We start from the raw sequence: 18,239 nt of genomic DNA, 5'->3' as shown, positions 1-18,239 counted from the left end.
GGTCAAATTCTTTTTAATTATGATCGGATGCATTTTTTGTTTTTATTTAGGTTTTTACTTGGTTAATTAATTGTTAGTTACATTTTTCTAAGACTTTATAGATTGTTTTTGTATGTTTACTTCTTCAGGTTGCGTAAAGGTCATTTCCCCGCCCTACGGGCGGGGGTTATGCCTAGTCTATTATATAAAACAGAAGGGAAAACGATCACTGGGACAAACACCCTTTTTTTAATAAGGGATATTGTCTAGAAGCCCTTCCCAAAATTTAAGATATAGTCCTTCGTAGAAATAAAATAACCTATTTAAAAAATCTTTCTTAGAAATAAAATATCTCATTTGAGAAAAAAATGAAACAAAAGATATTGCAAGGGTTAAAAAAAGAAATTGAAATCTCTCTCATAAAATAACTAATTTAAGAAAAAATGAAATAAAAGAAAATATATAATAAGTAAAATACCAAAAAAACATGGTATCAACTAAATAGCAATAATCAATATTGAAACCCGTCAAATTTAATTGATACAGGGTATACCCTAGAAGTCCTTCCTTTAAAGAACAATAATTCTTTCCTTCTTATAAATAAAAATTCTAATTTAAGAAAAAAAGAAACAAAATAAATTTCAAGGGTTAAAAAAAATTAAAATCTTTTGCTCTCTCAATAAAATAATAACTAATTAAGAGAAAAAAAACAAAAAAAATAATGCCATAAAATAATAACTAATAAAAATTTCTCTCTCAATAAAATATAACAATAAATTTCGTAACATTCGACTGAAACAAGTGTCCGTGCCCTAGTGTCACGTGCATATTGTTGAGCATGCATATGACGTGACGAGTGCTAGGAGAGCACGTACGAGCATATAGGCCGTAGGGCCGAATACGAGGTCGAAGTAGGGCAAGAGTGCCAGCAAGCTTCCTTAGGCCATGCACGGGGACATCCGTGGCATTCAAGACTTTGTCAAGGATACGAAGGGTCATTTGGACGAGAGTATGCCTGGTTAAAAGGATTGATGTTTCCTTGTGGAAATAGGCAAAACAAGAAGTTTGCACCTTAGGAGGGGGTGGTCTCCCTTCCTCATATGCATCCAGCATATGTCAAGACCTCGTGGATGGGAGCTCGCCCATCCTTAGCATGGTATGCACGAAAGTGAGCATCCTCGTGGCGCAACCCATGAGGCCGGCCTAGCGTATGCGAGAGAAGCATATTGCATGGGTTCCCTTGTCATAGGAAATGGCTCGGGACAGTACCTGGAGATAGGTTACTGCGGGTTCCTTTGGAGAAGGTGTTGCATGTTCTCATGCCATGGCGAGGCGTGCGTCGTGCTAGCATATTTCATAAGGAGGATTGAGCTATTCAAGGGGCTAAGCCTTGATGTGCTATGTTGGGTATGAGGTAGCTTATTAGAGATGGATGCTCCTATGCCCAATGTCCGGATGGTAGCCGAGAGGTAAGGTGCCGGATGCTTGAGACTAGATGGCAAGATCCGCATATGCGGCTTGGTGTGCTCCGCACATATGTTGGTATCCTTTATAGTGGGCGAGAGTCTAGGACTCAAGGAAGCGTTATACGGGACGGCTCGAGCTATGCTCGTAGGTTGGGACACGTTGTTGTCATGCCGCATTATTGGTTGGGAACCAAGGTGACTTGATAGTCGAGATGCTCCGAATAATGTTCGGGAAGGCTGGTTATGTACTAGGAGGGAGTACATGACGCCGCACTGTACGTTAGGATTTGATATTCCGCACTATCGACCCGTGTCTTTGAGCATAATATGCCGGGTCGACCTAACGGGACAAAAAGGCCGTGACAATTGGTATCAGAGCTTGATTGGTCAAGCTTAAGAGTATGGAGCTCTGATCCTAGATGAGAAATGGATGTCAGAGCCTGAGCTAGAGGATGAAGATGTATTGCATCCTGATAACCATTTAACAATTGGTATAATAGCCTAGTGGATAGGCAAACGAGTATATTGCTCTGGTCCTAGTGATAGATGGATTAAGAGCTTGATAGCTTACAAGGTATGTTCCAAGAGCCTAGTTATAGTGGCAAATGGATGTGTTTTGGGAGCTTGAGAAGACAAGCACGAAGATATGCCTAAGAACATGTGGTATGTTTGGAAGCATACTTCTAGAGCCTGGAGGGCAGGTTCAAAGAGATGGTATCTATGCTCGAAGAGTTGACGAAGAGCTTAGTGATTCTCCCACTATGGTATGTGGTATACTGGAGTGTGTATGAAGAGCTGCGTTTAGAGCATGATTCCAAGAGAAGGCTTTCAGAGCGAGATGCATTCAAGATGATATGGTCTCTGAAGCTAAGATGCAAGAAAGGGGACCTTGTTAAGGGATGCATGGTGCATAAGGCGACGAGAGTTCCGATGGAAGGAATAGGCCGTGTGCACGGATGCTACGGTGGTAGCTATACTTGGGTCTATGTTCCTTTGAGATGAAGGACATATGCGTGATATGAGATGGAACCGTATTGACACAAGAAGTCATGTACAAGCTCAGTGGCAAGAGTTTAGTGTGACTTGGTGTACAAGAAGGTACCATATATGCTTGAGTCCTTTAGAGGTAAGGACAAGTGCAGAGATGGGATGAACCGAGAATGGCACGGGGAGTCGTGTGCGAGCTTAGTGCAGTAATGCTCAGTACGATTTGGTGCGCATTGGGTACATCATATGTTAGAGTCCTTTGTGTGGACAACATGCTTGGTATGAAGTGTACCAAGATGACAAGTAGAGTCGGGCTGAGAGCTTGTGGTAAGCTAGTCTGAGTAAGCTTGTTGGATTGGCATCCAGGAGTGGAGCTATGTTGATCAAAGTGATACTTGAGCATTAGAGCAGGGTATGGCAACAAGGTGTTGAAGGATACTCTCTTATGCTTAAGCCGAAGGTAGCATCGAGTGACTTGTGATGTTGTGAGTTCAAGCTACTTACAGAAGACAGGGGTCAAGAGTAAGATAGATGGACAGAGTACATCATTGGGCAAGTTGGTGCTAGATCAAGTTGTGCTTATGTGGTATGGTGCACGATAGAGTTCGGCACAGTGTAGTGTAAGCACACATTTGAGTTCCAGAGAGAACGGACTCACTTGAGATGAGACATGGATATGCTAACACAGTTGTGTGAGGTATGTCGCATGAGTGCTATAAGCCGAAACCAACATTGAAGCTTATGGACATATTGATGTGAAGTCTAGATGACAGATTCACGAGACCAAGTGAAGTACTGATGGTAGTTGGAACCGAGTTCAAGCCGTCGAGTAATATGAGGGTCGTTGTATCTGAAGTGGATCGGCCCATGTTTGAGTTATACATTTGAGGTAAGTTGGAACCGAGTTCAAGCCTACAGTATGCAATGAGTACGTGGTGACTGAGAAGAGTCAGCTCACGTTTGGGATTTCAGGATGGTGTGTCGTGGTGACATTAAGCATCGTCCAATTCTGGTGATAGTTGGAACCAAGTTCAGATCGTCAGAGACATATGACAACGTCGAGTTTGCAGTTGAGTTGTAAGCCGTATGGTGCTGCATGAGATGTGTTGGAACTTATGCGGTGGTACGTTCGGATGTGTTCAAGAGGGACACGAGCCTACCAAGATGCTCGGGTTAAGGAGCATCGCCAATGATTAAATGGCAAGTGTGTGTCTGGATGTAGTCAAGAGGACGTTCCCAAGAGTATGCCAATGGTGGATGGTTTGGTACCATGTAGTTCTCGCGGAGAGAAGCTACCGTGCTCGTTTAGTGGACATCGAAGGCAACACGACAATTTCCCGAGGAAGGGATGGCATGGAGGATGCCGAGCGCACGAGGCGCAAGCGCGGAGGCGCCCAAGCAGAGGCTTGTTTGAGTTGCACAGAGGTGCAGGTGCAGAGGCACAATCGAGGCAAGGGTCGTCGAGAGAGGGGCGACATTGCAAAGAGTTCAAGTGGGATACACTCAAGGGTGCAAGTAGTGATACTTAGGTACTAGAGTGCACTTGATGTGAGAAGCCGGAGGGCGTAATGAGGGTCTCAATGAACAAGCAAACCAAGGAGTCGGAACGTGGAGTACAGGGGTACGTTGGGTCCGATCCAGAGGTGAGTGACATTGAAGACGAGTTTCTTTGCGATGGCAACATTGCAAGCACATGGCAAGACGCAGTGGCGTCGAGATGCTAACTCGGGTGAAGGCAACGGTTGCTGAGGTACCAGGGTGATGAGTGGTGTCGCAGTTCACTGCGATACGCATGGCAAGATTGGTCACAAAAGCAGAGATGGAAGGTGACAATCGAGATGCCAACTCGAGGTGAAGCCGAGGAGGTGAGGTACCTGAGTTCGAGGAGCGGCGGAGGCTGCAACGGAGAAGCGACATTGAGCATGGATGAATGGTAGAGAAGACCATTATCCTAACGCATCGGAGGATGCATTGCAGAAGATTGAGTTAACCCGGAGGGGGAACCTGCGCGACGAGACTGCGTAGTTGAGTTTGCACGGAGGTGCGGTCTGCCGAAGACATGAAGGTGCAGTGGTAGCATCGGAGTGGGGCAGAAGATTGAAGTACTCCAAACTTAGTCGACGAGGACGTCGACATTACAAGTGGGGGAGTATGTCACGTGCATATTGTTGAGCATGCATATGACGTGACGAGTGCTAGGACAGCACGTACGAGAATATAGGCCGTAGGGCCGAATACGAGGTCGAAGTAGGGCAAGAGTGCCAGCAAGCTTCCTTAGGCCATGCACGGGGACATCCGTGGCATTCAAGACTTTGTCAAGGATACGAAGGGTCATTTGAACGAGAGTATGCCTGGTTAAAAGGATTGATGTTTCCTTGTGGAAATAGGCAAAACAAGAAGTTTGCACCTTAGGAGGGGGTCGTCTCCCTTCCTCATATGCATCCAGCATATGTCAAGACCTCGTGGATGGGAGCTCGCCCATCCTTAGCATGGTATGCACGAAAGTGAGCATCCTCGTGGCGCAACCCATGAGGCCGGCCTAGCGTATGCGAGAGAAGCATATTGCACGGGTTCCCTTGTCATAGGAAATGGCTCGGGACAGTACCTGGAGATAGGTTACTGCGGGTTCCTTTGGAGAAGGTGTTGCATGTTCTCATGCCATGGCGAGGCGTGCGTCGTGCTAGCATATTCCATAAGGAGGATTGAGCTATTCAAGGGGCTAAGCCTTGATGTGCTATGTTGGGTATGAGGTAGCTTATTAGAGATGGATGCTCCTATGCCCAATGTCCGGATGGTAGCCGAGAGGTAAGGTGCCGGATGCTTGAGACTAGATGGCAAGATCCGCATATGCGGCTTGGTGTGCTCCGCACATATGTTGGTATCCTTTATAGTGGGCGAGAGTCTAGGACTCAAGGAAGCGTTATACGGGACGGCTCGAGCTATGCTCGTAGGTTGGGACACGTTGTTGTCATGCCGCATTATTGGTTGGGAACCAAGGTGACTTGATAGTCGAGATGCTCCGAATATGTTCGGGAAGGCTGGTTATGTACTAGGAGGGAGTACATGACGCTGCACGGTACGTTAGGATTTGATATTCCGCACTATCGACCCGTGTCTTTGAGCATAATATGCCGGGTCGACCTAACGGGACAAAAAGGCCGTGACACTAGGGCACGGGATATACCCTAGCATACACACGTAGGAAGAAACGAAATAAGTGGTAGGGTAGAGACCATATTAGTTAGTCTATAACATTCTGTTTGTGATTAAAAAAATTTGTTGTGTTTGAGGGTGATGGAATACATAAATAGAATGATTCCAATAACAATAGTCAAACATCAAAAGGATAACTTCTATAAGATACTATTACTATACTGTAAAGAAAATTAAGTAGTGACAAACTATTACACCAAAAGGTAAGAAGATATTCATCAAACTAATATATATAACAAAATCACTAACCTTATGTTGTATTTTGATTATTGTAGTGTAAGAGATGAAGAAATCAGCTGATAAATGAAAAGAAAAGATACTATCAATATATGTATGAAGCTAGAAAAAATAGAGCACAAAGTGGCAACACGATAATACCAGGTACCAGATCATTGAACAACGAAATCCTGCTTATGGATTAGAAAAGTAGATATGGAAACTCTGAAACAAGATAACTAAGAGTCCCTATATCATAATTCAAACCCAAAAACAGAAAAATCAACAAAACATTACAATGTTGCAAGAAGATATCCTCATAATTTGAAGTGAACTACCCTATTTCCCTAATGTGTTTATTTACTTAATGCTCGAACTATGTTCAAACTAAAGGAACATTTCCAGTAGTCATTTTAAAGCTCAAAATGCAAGGCAATTAATAAAGTTAAACAAAAGAAGATAGTATATGAATTACTAACTGAAAACTGCAGAATCATCTTCTAACTAGATTAGGTAATGTACTACCAGCTAAAAATTGAACATAAACCAGGTCCGAATCACTTTACGTCGCATCTCCACAACTAATAAGAACTATCTCTTCACCAAACAGGAAATCAGATATTACACAATGAAGTAAGAAACTTCACCATTTCATCCATGGAAAAATAAGTTTGTATAACGTATTTGCATTCTATTCATGAATATATGAAAAGTATGATAGTCGTAATTCGTAAGTCAAACAGCAAGGATACAACGAATTATACCTATTCGAAGCTAGAAGAGAATCCACTTAACAAACAATAAGACATATCAATCACTTTAAGATGTCATGATCACGTTCAATATACCATTTTCAACAAAAGAAAAATTCAGTATCATCAATTCATGGGAGATTTTATAGGGGCCTCCCATTATTGTTAAAAGGGCCCCTCCTTTAAAAGCGCCCCTCAAATCTCTCGTTTTGGTTAGAAGGGTCTCTCCAGAAAAAGGCACTCCCTCTTCTTTAGTTTGACCAAACGGCAAAGTCAACGCCGTTAGGCCAAAAGTTCAAACTAACAAAAACTCCCTTGACCAATCAAAAGTCCCACCCCTCTTTCATCTTCCTCTTCTTCATCTCTCTCTCATTCTCTCTCTGTAATATTTACCACTACCTTCATTTTCATCTTCGTCTCTCCCTTGTTCTCTCTCGTTCTATCTCTCTCTCCCTTTTTTCATCTTCATCTCTCCCATTTTCATCCTTCTTATAACCCCTAGGTTTAATTTTTTCTCAATCTTTTGAAACTACATTGTTTGAATACTTGAATCTACTGGTTAGCAACACAAAGAAGAAGATTTGCTGACCTTATTTGGAAGCATTTCGTCTGGAAGTGGATTAAAATCAAGAGAGGAAGAAAACCCGCAAGTGAGATTTCGGTTGCAAATAATTCGGTGGGCTCAGTCCGAATTTTGTAACATACTTCGGTGGGCTCAGTCTGAATTATGTACATAATACGGACTGAGCCCACCGAAAATTGGTCCAGGAGCTGCTGGACCAATTTTCGGTGAGGTCAAGCCGAATTATGCAAAATTTTCGGCCCGAGCCCACCGTAAGTAATTAATTCACTACGGTATTTTTACATCGATTAAATCTCTTTACTAAGAAAAATGCTATTCGGTCTGGTCTCACCGTGTACCATGTTCTCATTATGCGGTGGAACCAGACCGAATTCAGGTTCGTGTTGAACGAAAAAAAAATCGCACAACCAACAAATAGATCATAAAACATGTAAAAAAAAAGTGTTAGGAAATGTTCATGTGCCTCTTGAGAGACTGAATTTTGTGAGAAGGATCGTTTGCTATTTTCCCAAAATTTTCAAAAGTTTCTTCATCCATGGATGTTTGCAACAATGAAATACTTCGTGGCTTTAGAGATGAGTGCAAAATAATAAGGGGTATTATACAATTTCGGCTAACTTAGCTTGTTATCAGTGGTCATCGATGATGGATGACAATTTCGATAGAAGAAGAGTGAAAGAAGAAGAACTTTTTGGAGAGATTTAGGGTTGAGATATGAAGATTGCTAATGTGGGTGATACAAACCCTTAAAGTGGGTTTTTTTAAACACATTACATGGGAGGCTCCTTTAACCAAACATGGTCAATGATTATTTACCAAGTCAAGTGTACATGGGGAGGCCCTTTAAAAAAATGAGGAGGCCTTATAAAACTTCCCTCAACTCATTAACATATAAAAAACTCCAGCAAAACCTCAGTTTAAAAAACTAACAGTAGCTTAGTGTGGTATGACATCAAATTGGTTGAATGGTTTATGGACCCAAATAAACTATTCCGAATCTAAAGGCATCAACATTCAGCCAAAAACTAATATTTTGAAATCTCTCAAGTTAATTCAGACCTAAAGTCAGATCTGACTTCGAAAAAAGAACAATATAAAGAACCAAAACTTTGAAGCAGGGTTTAGTTTCCAAACCAATATACAAACAGGAAGAAAAAAGAAAAGATGAAGGTTTTAAGAAATCTAAAACAACATAATTGATTATTCATAAAACAAAAAAAATAGAGGTGATTATAAAACATATACAACATAATATAAACCCTAAACCAATTAAAAGTTCATCAAATTCTTCTACCCTCATCAGCAAAGAGTCATCTTTCCCCAAAACCTATCTAGAGAGAGAATTATGAGTCCTTGTATTACTTTTAACGCTCCTGCTGCTGCTTTGGGAACTAATAATATTCCGTTTTAATAAAATCTAAAACAACAAAATTCATTTAGTACGAAACCCTAGTTGCTTTCCAGAAGATGAAATAAAAAAACTCACCAGAAATCGGTTCCTACTTCCAATCGAGACACAAGTCCTTGATGTTGTCGAATTTGAGAACAAATCGTAGTTGTAGTTGAACTAGTTTCCTCGATTTGAACTCTCTCCCTCTCTCTCTCTCCCTCTCTCTGAAATCCTTTGATAACCGGATTAGAGAGAGAACCGAAGTAGAAAGAGAGGAGTGACCGTGTATTCTAGGGCTCATTATTGTAACGGCTACAAATAAACAAAGCCGTTATAATAAATCCGACTTTGTTATAACGGCAACCTCAAACTAAGCCGTTATAACAAGTCTCTGTTATAATAAAACGAAAAAACGTCTGACGCGGGAAAGAAATTAGCACCATTTAATTGGCCTTTGTAACGGCCTCTGTTTAAGAAAGCTGTTACAACAACCGAAATGTTGGCGCTAATAGTTGCGCCAACTTAAATAGCTTATTTGTAACGGTTGCCTAAATCAAAGAGTTACGACGGCTTCCAGTAAGTCGTTATTCTGGTTCTCTCTCTCTACTCTGATTTTTATATTTTGGTTGAGCTTTAGAGAGGCTCCTCCCATAGATGAGATACCTTCTCAATTATCTGACCTCTGTTTATATAGAAGAGAACAATAGCCGTGTTGTAAAATTTGTTTCACTTCTTATCAAATCTGTCTACAGCTTTAAATTATCCTCTCTCTCTGTACTTAGGCTATTTCTTTCTTTCCCTGTGGATTATCTCGATGAAACCTCCATGATTCTTTGTCTAAGATCTTCCTCTGTTTCTCTCTCTAGAAAAATAGCAACCGAGTCCTCCTCTTTCATTCTTTCCTTCTGTATTATTTTATTAGGAGAAGAATAAAACCGGTTCCCTGTTTCTCTTATAGAATATATTTGAATTCAAATTCTTTCCTTCTCTCTCTTTGAAATCTGTTCGAGCTCCTCTATCGAATCACACCTTCTTTCCTTCTCTGTAAAAAAAACCTTCTTCAATCACTGAAAGTATCTTACCCAAATCCTTCTCTCTCTTTAATCTTCAATTGATCCTTCTCAGTTAATACATTAGAGAGTATTCTCTCTAAATCAATCTCCAGCCAGCTCTCATTTCCTTTCTCTCTAGATTATATATCTTCCAGCAACCTTCTCTAAGATCTCCTTTCTCTCTTTTCTTTTTCATTTAAAGTATATTATCTTTCTTCATCTTCTTTCCTTTCTCTGTCTACTACTTCTCTAATAAACAATGATGCAATGCCCGGCGGTTTTCCTTGTCGAATCACGGCCAGCCGAGTTGGCAGTCCAACGGGGCATAGCATCTTGAGTTGGCAGAGTGAAGAGGGTAGTTTTACAAATTTTACAAATTGGTCCCTCAAGTTCTAAGTCTTTTGAGTTGAGTCCATTTTCAACTCAAAAGCAAAACACGGGATTTCACTCCCTCCATTCCCTCTTCCTCCAATAGCTAGGGCAAAACTTGATGTTATTCTCTAAAATCGATTTCAGCTAGGTTTTAGTTCAAAATCACTCGAGAAATACCTCTTCTTCACTCAATTCCAACCCCAGGCTAGGTAATGTTCAAACATCTTTTCCTTCTCTTTGCTAACTCTCAAATTTCTAACTCTCTCTACAAACCGAAGCTCCAACTTGGGAAGATTTCAAGCTCGGTTTTGGCTTCAAATCACCTCCTCACAGAATCAACTTGGGAAGGTTTGAAGGTACTATGCTGAACCCTTTTGTCCTAAATAGATATGTAGATGTTTGATATGATGAATTTGGGAGAAATGCCCTAACTTTATGTTACTGGTTAGTTTTTGAACTGTTTAATCGTTTTAGATTTTTGGTTATTTTCATGGGTTATGTGATTCCAAATTAATCTAGAGCTGGTGAATTTGGGGTTACTGCTTAGAGTTCTTCTTTGCTATTTATATAGATGCATTAAAAATTCCACCTTCAACTATCACCCAAGTTGATTATTAGAGCAATTACTAATAGTGTTTACACATTTAGTTCACAAATTCATGTATCATATGGACATGGTTTAGTTTTTTTTTTTATTAAGAACATGTCTGTGAACATTTTTTTTTTATGAGAATCTATGAACATTGAATATGCCTTATTTAACAAATTAGTATTGGGATGTTTCGTTCATTTTTAAGTACTAATATAAGTGAAGAATCGCCAATTGCGGATATTGACATACGCATATTTCGATTCTTGGTTATTAGGTCCTAACACAAAGCATATTTCGATTCCTGTAGTCCCACGTTAATATCATAGCCTGCATTCCACCAAGCATGGGATGAAAAAAATAACCCGAAATATGCATATGTCATTATCTGCAATTGGCCCTTTGTGTTAGGACCTAATAACCAAGAATCGAAATATGCGTATGTCAGTATCCGCAATTGGCGATTCTTCACTTACATTAGTACTTAAAAATGAACGAAACATCCCAATACCAATTTGTTAAATAAGGCATATTCAATGTTAATAGACCTGTTCTTAATAAAAAAAAACTCAACCATGTCCATATGATACATGAATTTGTGAACTAAATGTGTTTTAAAGTAAACACTATTAGTAATTGCTCTAATAATCAACTTGGGTGATAGTTGAAGGTGGAATTCTTAATGCATCAATACAAATAGCAAAGAAGAACTCTAAGCAGTAACCCCAAATTCACCAACTCTAGATTAATTTGGAATCACATAACCCATGAAAATAACCAAAAATCTAAAACGATTAAAAAGTCAAAAAATTAACCAGTAACATAAAATTAGGGCACTTCTCCCAAATTCATCATATCAAACATCCACATATCTATTTAGGACAAAAGGGTTCAGCATAGTACCTTCAAACCTTCCCAAGTTGATTCTGTGAGGAGGTGATTTGAAGCCAAAACCGAGCTTGAAATCTTCCCAAGTTGGAGTTTCGGTTTGTAAAGAGAGAAAGAGAGAGTTAGAAATTTGAGAGTTAGCAAAGAGAAGGAGAAGATGTTTGAACATTACCTAGCCTGGGGTTGGAATCGAGTGAAGAAGAGGTATTTCTCGAGTGATTTTGAACTAAAACCTAGCTGAAATCGATTTTAGAGAATAACATCAAGTTTTGCCCTAGCTATTGGAGGAAAAGGGAATAGAGGGAGTGAAATCCCATGTTTTACTTTTGAGTTGAAAATGGACTCAACTCAAAAGACTTAAAACTTGAGGGACTAATTTGTAAAATTTGTAAAACTACCCTCTTCACTCTGCCAACTCAGGATGCTATGCCCCGTTGGACTGCCAACTCGGTTGGCCGGGATTCGACCGGGAAAATCGTCGGGCATAGCATCATTTTTGTGCTCTAATTAGTTATAAATGAAAGAAAAAGGTAATAGGATTTCTCAAAGATTTGGAACTCAACCAATTGAGTAACGTGTGCTGGCTAATGGGGGAAAGATATGCTGCTTAGTGTATTATAGAAAGTTACAGTTGCATCTCGGATGGAACCAAGTGTTTCCAGAACGAAGATCATCCGCTAGATCTGAGCGGGAGTATAATAGGTTTGTTGCGCCAAAGTATCGGATCAAAGCTATCTTCTGCCCGAATGTGTGCCACCGGCACCCACCAGTGTACCGAAAATTTCCCTCGCACAGTCAGATGCTTGCCATGTGTTGCTGGTTAGTCAACTGATCTTGACTCAACTTTGACTCTACATAATTTACTCATCTGGATTCCGATTTGACTTCGGTTTTCGCCCAAGGGTTCATTTTCAACTCTTCTTTTATCCGAGCCTCAACATTGCCAATTAACCAGACTACTGTAATCTCCAAATGACTAAAATGCCCATAGACCTGTCTTTCTCCCAGTTTTATCCGTCTCTCGCATACAACTCCTTAGAAGACACCTAGACAAGAGAAACTCACAATTCATAAGAGTAATTGCTCGAACTGGACTAACTAACACGAGTTAAGAGATTCAGATGGGACATTTTCATGTCTCATCATTCAACCAATGACTTAGACTAGGGATAACATAATGGAACACTTCCATGTTCACTTAGCAGGGTTTTTTTTTTATTAGATCACGTATCTAATAAACCTACTTGGAACATTCCATTATTTTGGACTGTCGTCTAAATTCTAAACCAAAATTTTGATGACGAAATAAGCTAATTTATTTCGGATAACAAGAGTTCGTAAAAGTGAGTTCCCCACGTAAACTCCTTTACGTGCCCAATTTTACGAGTATCTTAGGGCATTCTCACATGACCCTAATGCCTTAGATTTATACATCTTCCATGTTCGTTATAAGGTGACAGTTTAGATGTGGATTTAATCCATATTTCATTTCACTTCACTCATTATTATCTTGCTAAAGAACGCGTTCATCAGCTCTTACGATAATATCAATTTCTCAAACTAAAACTAGTACTTCCTAAATTCTAATTTTTACTTACTTTTCTAGTAGAGTTTGCAACGACACCCAGTATGAAACCTCTTTCATCTGATTTTCCTTCCTAAAAGATTCATATCTTTATTCGGGAGATTGCTATTATGACTTACTTCAACCTTTGCTTTCAGAGACTTTCTCCTAAATGCTCCCAGCATCCTAGGCCGCTCTTTGAATTATATGGGTGACGACATCACATACTCCAAGTATTTCTAGATGTATGGGTGAACATCAACCATCTCCATGATCGATCTTATGTCTTGCACATAAGTGTTTCTCTCATGTGTGCTTTTGCTAATCAGAATTTGTGTGCTTTTGCTAATCAGAATTTCCAAATTCCGAGTCTTGCTTAGCAGTGTTCTATGAGAGATAGGATGAATCTCTCTCTAAGAGTTTTCTAGTTAGACCTCTTCAAAACTCATTTTGAACGAGTCTTATCATCTTCTTTATCTATAACTGTAGACATCGATGCCCAAATTAATTTACCCTCGTCTGGTGTCCTTTTGATTGAGTCAGTTCCCTAACTGTTTCGTCATTCCAAATGTCGTTTTCAATCTTAGTAAGTCTTACATACATGACGTAAAACTAACTTGTTTTACTCCCACTTACCCTCTTGTCGAACAAGACTCTTAACCATTCTTTTAAGAAAATCAACCCTTTGAATTTCTCTATGAATGTTAGTAACCAACTCTTACTAGTTGATCCTCTATGGTCTTTTATGATTGAGCATAAAATTTTATTTATAAGACTCTTCTTATGAATTCATTTATCTCGATCATAAATTTCGGGAAATCTATGTATTTCCATCCATGTCTAGTTTTCATTACGAAATTCTAACGTGGATTCCATTTCTGATCCTTTTTTACTCTCAGCCAAATTTCAAAGTGGTTTTGCTATAGTTTTGTGTGGGTCTTTTGAGGAAATTACACGGGGGTTTGAACAATTTCGTGAAACCTTCTTAACTCTTAAGAAGTTTCCTAGCGAGTTACCACCTACTCCCGTTTGTTGCTTGGTTCAAACCGGATTCGAATATTTCTTCCACTTGTCTTCTTGAACACCACCTTTCAAGGAAGACACCATCGAGGGCAACAATCCAATTGTGTTCCGATGTCTGTGGAAAAACCCCGTTTTCTTCTTACGAGGAAACTATGTCTAAAGTGTTTTTAGACATAAATAAAAGACTATTTTATAACTCTTTTTAAAACCCATACTTGTATAGAGCTCTTTTATTTACTATAGCAAATATAGATTTAGTGACTAGGCAGTTTATATTAGACACTTTGTTTCGGAAGAGTTTATGATTTAGACTTTTGATCTCATCAAAATTTTTAGTCGAGTATATTCCTTACTTGATATAGGTCTAGTTTATAAAACTTCTCTTACAGTCGAGTATTTAGTTTATTCTAGTCACATTAACCATAATCTTATGTCTAACATAAGTTTTAATGATTAATTGACCTCTGTTTTGTTATAAGATATCTTGTCAAATTTGTTAGTTTGAACCATGATTTACTAAAGTTGAGCGTTTCGCGATCAAACAACTACTAGTTATATCCTTTCGGATTTCATGTTCATCCTAACTGTCTGACTAGATTAGAATAACTAATTGGATCGTTTGGTATTAATGTTGTAAGTTAAATAGGCACTTTTAAGAACATCATAAAATGTTGAACTTAAATACTTTATTTTCTCCATAAATCTGATTACAGAGACAATGTTCTAAAATAAAAACTAAAATCTAATTAAAGTAATGCTTATAGGAGACTATGATCCTCCTTGGGTCATCTCAGCAACTCTTGCTTCCTTCGCTTTTGACAGGTTCAATTAAATACTTAGCCTTCTTTTGCTCCTGTCATTCAAAATATTATGAGCATCAGGTATCTAATACCTGTAAGGAAAGTATTTCATTAACTTTTAACATTTATACCTTGAGCAAAACTCACGGTTCCGTTCTTCTTGTCTTCTAGGAATTTGGGGCAATTTCTCTTCCAATTGTCTGCGCCATCACAGTAGAAACACTTGGAATCAGAAGGAGCACCTTTGATTTTGACAACTTGTTTGCCCTTTGCTTTGCTCATTTTCTTCTTTTTGTTTTTATGTTTCCCGTCCCTTTTAAATCCTTTGTCTTTTTGAACAATTAAAACTTCTTTCTTAGGTTCAACTACTACGATATTCTCTTCAGTTGTCTGGAGCATTGCCTGTAGTTCCACCAAAGATTTATCCCATCCATTTATATTGCAGTGCATTCGAAATTGATTGAACCCATTATGAAGTGAATGCAGGATAATATCAGTGGCGAATTCATGGCCATTGTCGACCCCAAGTCGAGCTAGTTTCCCAGAAAGACTAGTCATTTTGAAAAGATGTGACCTTACAGGCTTTCCATTTTCAAGCGACAATCAAGTATTTCCCTTGATGTCTCGTACCTTTCCATTTTCGACTTCTTTTGGAACAAATTCCTAACTTGTCGTGGTGTAAGCATCCATTTGAATGAACTTATCCTTAAGGTTAGGTTCCAAGGTTGTTAACATCAGGCACGTTGCAGGTTCGGACTTTCTCTGAACGGACTTCTCCATTCAACTTCTTTTTCTCAAGAAGCCAACGGATGTTAAAGGATTCTTTGTTTGTCATAATTAAACTACACGAAAGAAACGGAAAGTGACTTAAACTTGTTATCCTAGCAAGACCCTAGTTTTGCCATACTATTCAAGACTTTATTCCCTATTTGAATAATATGATTCCAAGATCCCACTTCTTCAAAGTTAAACGTACTAGGGCACTGCCCTTAACTCCGCCGTCCTGGGTGAGTAACATCTTTACTGATCATACCCCTATCATTCTTGGTTGATGAGTTTCACAATTGAGTGTCAAACTCATCCTTTGCCTCGAAGTCCAAAACCCTTTTGCTGACTCGGTGAGAATAACCATCTGACTCGGTGAGAATAACCATCTACTCGTATTGTCCCAAGATAAAAGATGGCACTCTGCGGAGGCAGACCCACCATCGATGAACAAGGGATCAACATGTGTCTTAATCTGGGTATGCTTTTACTCAAAATTTCTTTTAGGGATTATTACGTATTTATCAAGTATGCGTTACTGTGAACTCTAACATAACCTTTCATGAGATAAAACGTAAATAAATAAGTAAAGCCGCAAGGAAATATATCAAGTAGACTAGATCCTAGTATGGCCCCTAAAAGATCTAATCTTCTTAGGTGATTCTTGTTTCGCCTTTGGTTTGCATGGATCACCATTCTTGAACCATGATCTCATCATTCGGTTCTTCAATGGTTTCTTAAGACCCTATACGCTAAGTATATCATCGGGCACACACACTTGTGCTTAGAAACAAGAATAGAAAATTTTCTATGGCCATATTATTCTCCGCATTCACTTTTATACATAAACATTATTATACAGTTCATAATATGACAAAGTATGTATTAGATCCGTCTCTAAGGTTGAATATATGTTTGCTATAGTCTAAATTGCTATTCGGGAGAGAATATTGACATCTATATGTCTAATGGGCTTTTAAGTTTATTTTCTTAAAATTCGGACTAATGGCACGTTTTGTTTCTTCCTCAATGATTTCCAAAATCGATTTTAGGCAGCACTCCGTTTGGGCCCTCGGATGGCCCTGATCAATATCGTAAAAATTTATGTTCGGAATCGGGAGAAAAATTGAAAAACTCCCACTCGGGTCAAGGCCCAAAAAAGCCTGAGTCAAATTCGAAAAGACTCAAGTCAAACCTTGGTCCAAGTCCATAGACTAGTCTCGGCTAATCACAAGACTTGTCTTGGCACAGCCTAGTCATAGGCCGGACCTAGGGACATCATATTCCAAACGTGCTCAGTCCATTGGTCAGATGCGTCCCAACCCATGTTTGACGCATCCTAGCCGAGTCAGACGCATCCTAGATGCGTCTCACCTATGACCGGTCATAGACCATCTCAGACATGAATTCTGAGATACCTAAAGACGTGCTAGACGCACCCATACATATCTAGAGCTTCGGGACAGGCATATGCCATATGAGACTCTAAGTCCGAGATGCATTGGGACGTGCCAAACGCGTCCTAGACACGTCTGGGTTCGGGACCAGCACATAGGCCATCTCGGACTCTAAGTCCGAGATGCCTTAGTGTGTTTCAGACGCGTCCTAGACGAGTCAGAACTATCGGATGGCATAGGCCATCTCGGACTCTGAGTCTAAGATGCGTCTGGACCAGTGTCTAGGTCCTTGACCGAGACATGCTGGGAACCCCATACGCGTCCTAGACTCTTCTGGGATGTCTGAGACGTACTGTCTCAGACTTTCCTAATCCATCGGCGTCTGGGGATGTCCGAAACCTTAGCCTCTCGGACTCCTAGTCCAGCATAGACCAGGAATCCCAGTTAAACACAGACTGGGATATTCCAAGTTCCAGTATTCCCGAGTCTCAGGATAGCATCCCGGGACGTGCTGGACCGGGCCAGACCCGTCCTGGACAGCGCGGCTGAGAAGTTTCTAAAATATAGAAACTTCCAACTGTCCCACCTTCTTCCCTCTTTCTTTTGGTTCATTCCAGCTGTTGTTTTTGATGAAATTCATCATTAAAAACTCAGAACTTGAATCTCTTTTCAAAGTCTTCTAACCCTCCGAACTTGTTTTTGTAAACTCATTTCAAAACCCGAAATTCTAAGGTGTTATGTCATTGAAACCACTCAAAACCCAACTTGATTATGTTTAAATCTTATTCAAACAAATCAAATACATGTTCGAATCTTTATTCAAATAAATCTATCTAATAGTTCAAGTTTGAATCTAATTCGTCTCGTCAAAGATAGTTTCATGCAAACGGCTCGTGATGCCACTGTTGGGTTATGGTATCTCCCTAGTGTTGTAAGCAGAATCTCAAACATCTATATGTTTAACACTAGGTTTCCAGGATCATATGCAAGAACTAAAGACGAACTCGAACGGGAAGAAGAATACCTTATTCGCTATCCCTCGAACTAAATACTGGCAAGTATTCGGAAGATAAGAGCTCCAAGTGTAGCTCCTCCACTTGAGACACCGAGTGGGTTGACTTGAACTCCCTTCTTTAAGTCAGCTAGGACCTTCTTGAAGGTTGAGATGAAGAAGTCCTTCTTCTTGACTAGATAGATTAATTG

At 39.7% G+C, this 18,239-nt stretch overlaps 1 protein-coding gene and 1 long non-coding RNA gene across 2 annotated transcripts; both read right to left on the bottom strand.

The window, feature by feature from the left end:
- Window positions 1–8,361: 8,361 nt before the first annotated feature.
- Window positions 8,362–8,832, bottom strand: LOC147531497 (uncharacterized). The gene is made up of 2 exons (XR_015228251.1): window positions 8,683–8,832; window positions 8,362–8,613 (listed from the first exon to the last, which is right to left on the bottom strand). It is a non-coding gene; the product is annotated as an uncharacterized LOC147531497 (long non-coding RNA).
- Window positions 8,833–14,985: 6,153 nt separating this feature from the next.
- Window positions 14,986–15,432, bottom strand: LOC147531496 (uncharacterized). Its single transcript, XM_086649723.1, has one exon. The coding sequence runs from the start codon at window positions 15,430–15,432 to the stop codon at window positions 14,986–14,988; it is 447 nt and encodes a 148-aa protein (XP_086505849.1).
- Between the last annotated feature and the right edge of the window lie 2,807 nt (window positions 15,433–18,239).

The sequence above is a fragment of the Eschscholzia californica genome, unplaced genomic scaffold (genome assembly GCF_041429995.1).
Source record: "Eschscholzia californica isolate CP2 unplaced genomic scaffold, dmEscCali1.0.p SCAF_6, whole genome shotgun sequence".
NCBI lineage: Eukaryota > Viridiplantae > Streptophyta > Magnoliopsida > Ranunculales > Papaveraceae > Eschscholzia > Eschscholzia californica.
Note: the sequence above shows the minus strand (reverse complement) of the source record. Positions and strands in the feature narration are given on the sequence as shown.